We start from the raw sequence: 2500 nt of genomic DNA on the forward strand, positions 1-2500 counted from the left end.
TATTAATGACTCAGCTCCAAACGCTACAAAACAACCAAGCGTTGCCAGTGCACTGTCACCAAGTTACTGTTCAAGAGTTGCTCAACACGCTCTTCGACATCTTGCTGACAGTTTGTTGTCCAATCCAATCCTTTATTTATATAGCACATTTAACAACTCAGGGTTTACAAAGTGATGTACAGAAGGTTAAAAGCTAAATACACTGTAAAGCTAAAACACAGTAAGAAAGAACACATAACAACAAAGCCAAACAAAAAACACAGAAACTCTCAAATGGAATTAAAAGCCAAGGTGTACAGGTGGGTCTAAGGCAAGATTTAAAAGTCTCGATGGTGGGGCCAGTTTGACATGGGAGGGGAGCTCATTCCACAGTTTGGGGGCTATGACAGAAAAGGCTCGGTCACCTCAGGTCTTTGAACGTGCCTTCTTTGTGACCTCGAGATTCAACTGGCCTGCAATGCCTTGGGGCAGTATAAACCTTTATAAGATCAGAGATACTGAGGTGCCAGACTGTTCAGTGATTTAAAGACAAACAATAACATCTTAAAATCAACTCTAAAACGAATGGAGAGTGTGTGTCCGTAGGAGAATGAAGAGCGAGAAAAATGCAAAGGAAAATACCTGGGTTTAAAAGGACATGGAACAGTCTGACAGAAATGATTTGTTTTTCCCCAGTTACAAGCAGGACTTGTGTGGAGAGAGAAGGGGCGTGGAAATGGCTAAACAAAAACATAATGATTCACTTCACTGCGTCATTGGAGCACTGAAAAAAAGTTGAAGCCAGCTAAACTTTTTTTTTAAGCTTTTGTAGCGGACGTCAGTTGTTTTTATCTTCACAACGTCGCTGGCTTCCATTGAAAACATTAGCTTGCTGTTGCTAATGTGAGTGAGCGCAAAGCAGATCAAATCCTACCTGGATAGTTTTTTCAGGCTGCGAGGCTTATCAGCTCTGGAACCTTTAAGTGGAAGAGACCTGGCACACTCACGCATGCACGCAAGAGACCTGGCACACGCACACACGCACACACACACACACACACACACACACACACACACACACACACACACACACACACACACACAACTGAGAATAAGTGGCTATGGAATTGGGAAAGAAGATTGGTAAATATTTTGGCTGACACACACGCATATGCATACGCACATGCGCGCACACACACACACACACACACACACACACACACACACACACACACACACACACCTTCTGGACTGTGACTGGAATTCCTGAAGAGCTGCAGGACTGGCTGAGGTGGGCGGGGTCATGGATGAGGTTCCAAAGGTCACTGATGGCGTTGTCAAGGTTGACCCTGTGACACTGGGCTCTAGGGGACCGCACACTTTCTCCACCTGACAGTGTAGTGGGGGAGGGGGGGGGGGGGTTAATGGCTGAGGGAAGGGTTCCATTTGTACCCACTTAAGCCCTACTGTATATGTACTGTACTTCGTCTCCCGACATGCTAAAAAAAAGGTTGACCACATTTTCTTTCCCCCCCAAAAAGTAGGGACGCCAAGGTTAACCAGTTAAAGCCCATATTATAGTGCATAGCGGAGTCCCACAGGGCTCTGTACTAGTGTATCTGTCTGCTTTTTATGTCATTTTGGGGAAACCTTCCGCCAAAAATAGCCTGAAACTAACAGCCTGCTATTGTCAGCCTTCCTCATAATACGGATCCTGTGGGGTTTAAGTGGTTAATGTGATTAACGTACATTTACCAAAAGAATGAAACGGATGTGTTTAATTCAGTCTGACCAGAAGCACAGGCCCACAGGCCCAACATGAATGACATCAAAAGTAGAGGCATGTACTGTATGTATTTACGCTCCCCAGCTAACCCTGCATAGATAAACCAGCAATGAAGTGACAACACAGAGCAGTGCTTCCATTCTTGAGAATATCGTCCTGACATAACTTTGCAGTTTGCTGATATAGACATTCCTTATGTGTGCCTGCGTGCGTATGTGTTAGGGCTGCACAATATTTCGAAAACGCATTGTCATCGCAATATCAACATAAACATTAACATACCGTATATTCCAAATAGTAACCGTTTAATATGCAAAATGGATTTGGATCCCGGGCATTTAAAAGGAACTAGGCGGCTATTTGCAGTAGGCTTTTATTCATGTTTGCACCGGCCTGCACCGGGCCATTATTTCATTACAGTTCCTGTCGAGCTTTTCAGTCGAGGTTTTAGTGCAAAATTCTAAGGTACAGTATTGCCCATGCAACAAATACTATATTGGTCAAACATCCTGTAAAGTGAAAATAAGGCTCAATGAACACAGGAGCAGCATTAAACAGGCTGACATCACGTCACCCGTGGCACGCCACTTCTGAGAACTTGGCCACAAAGTTGAAGACTTAAAATGTATAGGCATTGAGAAGGTATGGCTCAGAAGTGGCAACCATGAAAGATTACTCTTACAAAGGAATGCTATTGGATACACTGTTTAAAAACTATGTTTCCTTTGGGAATTA

At 43.8% G+C, this 2500-nt stretch overlaps 1 protein-coding gene across 2 annotated transcripts in view; it reads right to left on the reverse strand.

The window, feature by feature from the left end:
- Window positions 1-2500, reverse strand: part of LOC308319616 (glypican-5-like) — a 59079-nt gene that overhangs the window by 41146 nt on the left and 15433 nt on the right. For both annotated transcript variants that reach the window (XM_080769720.1, XM_080769719.1), the window contains 2 exons: window positions 1223-1368; window positions 914-1003 (listed from right to left, as the gene is read on the reverse strand). In XM_080769720.1, coding sequence (XP_080625846.1) covers window positions 914-1003; window positions 1223-1368 — 236 coding nt within the window. The remainder of the gene's footprint in view (window positions 1-913; window positions 1004-1222; window positions 1369-2500) is intronic.

The sequence above is a fragment of the Protomyctophum bolini genome (assembly GCF_963924005.1).
Source record: "Protomyctophum bolini genome assembly, chromosome: 8".
Lineage (NCBI taxonomy): Eukaryota > Metazoa > Chordata > Actinopteri > Myctophiformes > Myctophidae > Protomyctophum > Protomyctophum bolini.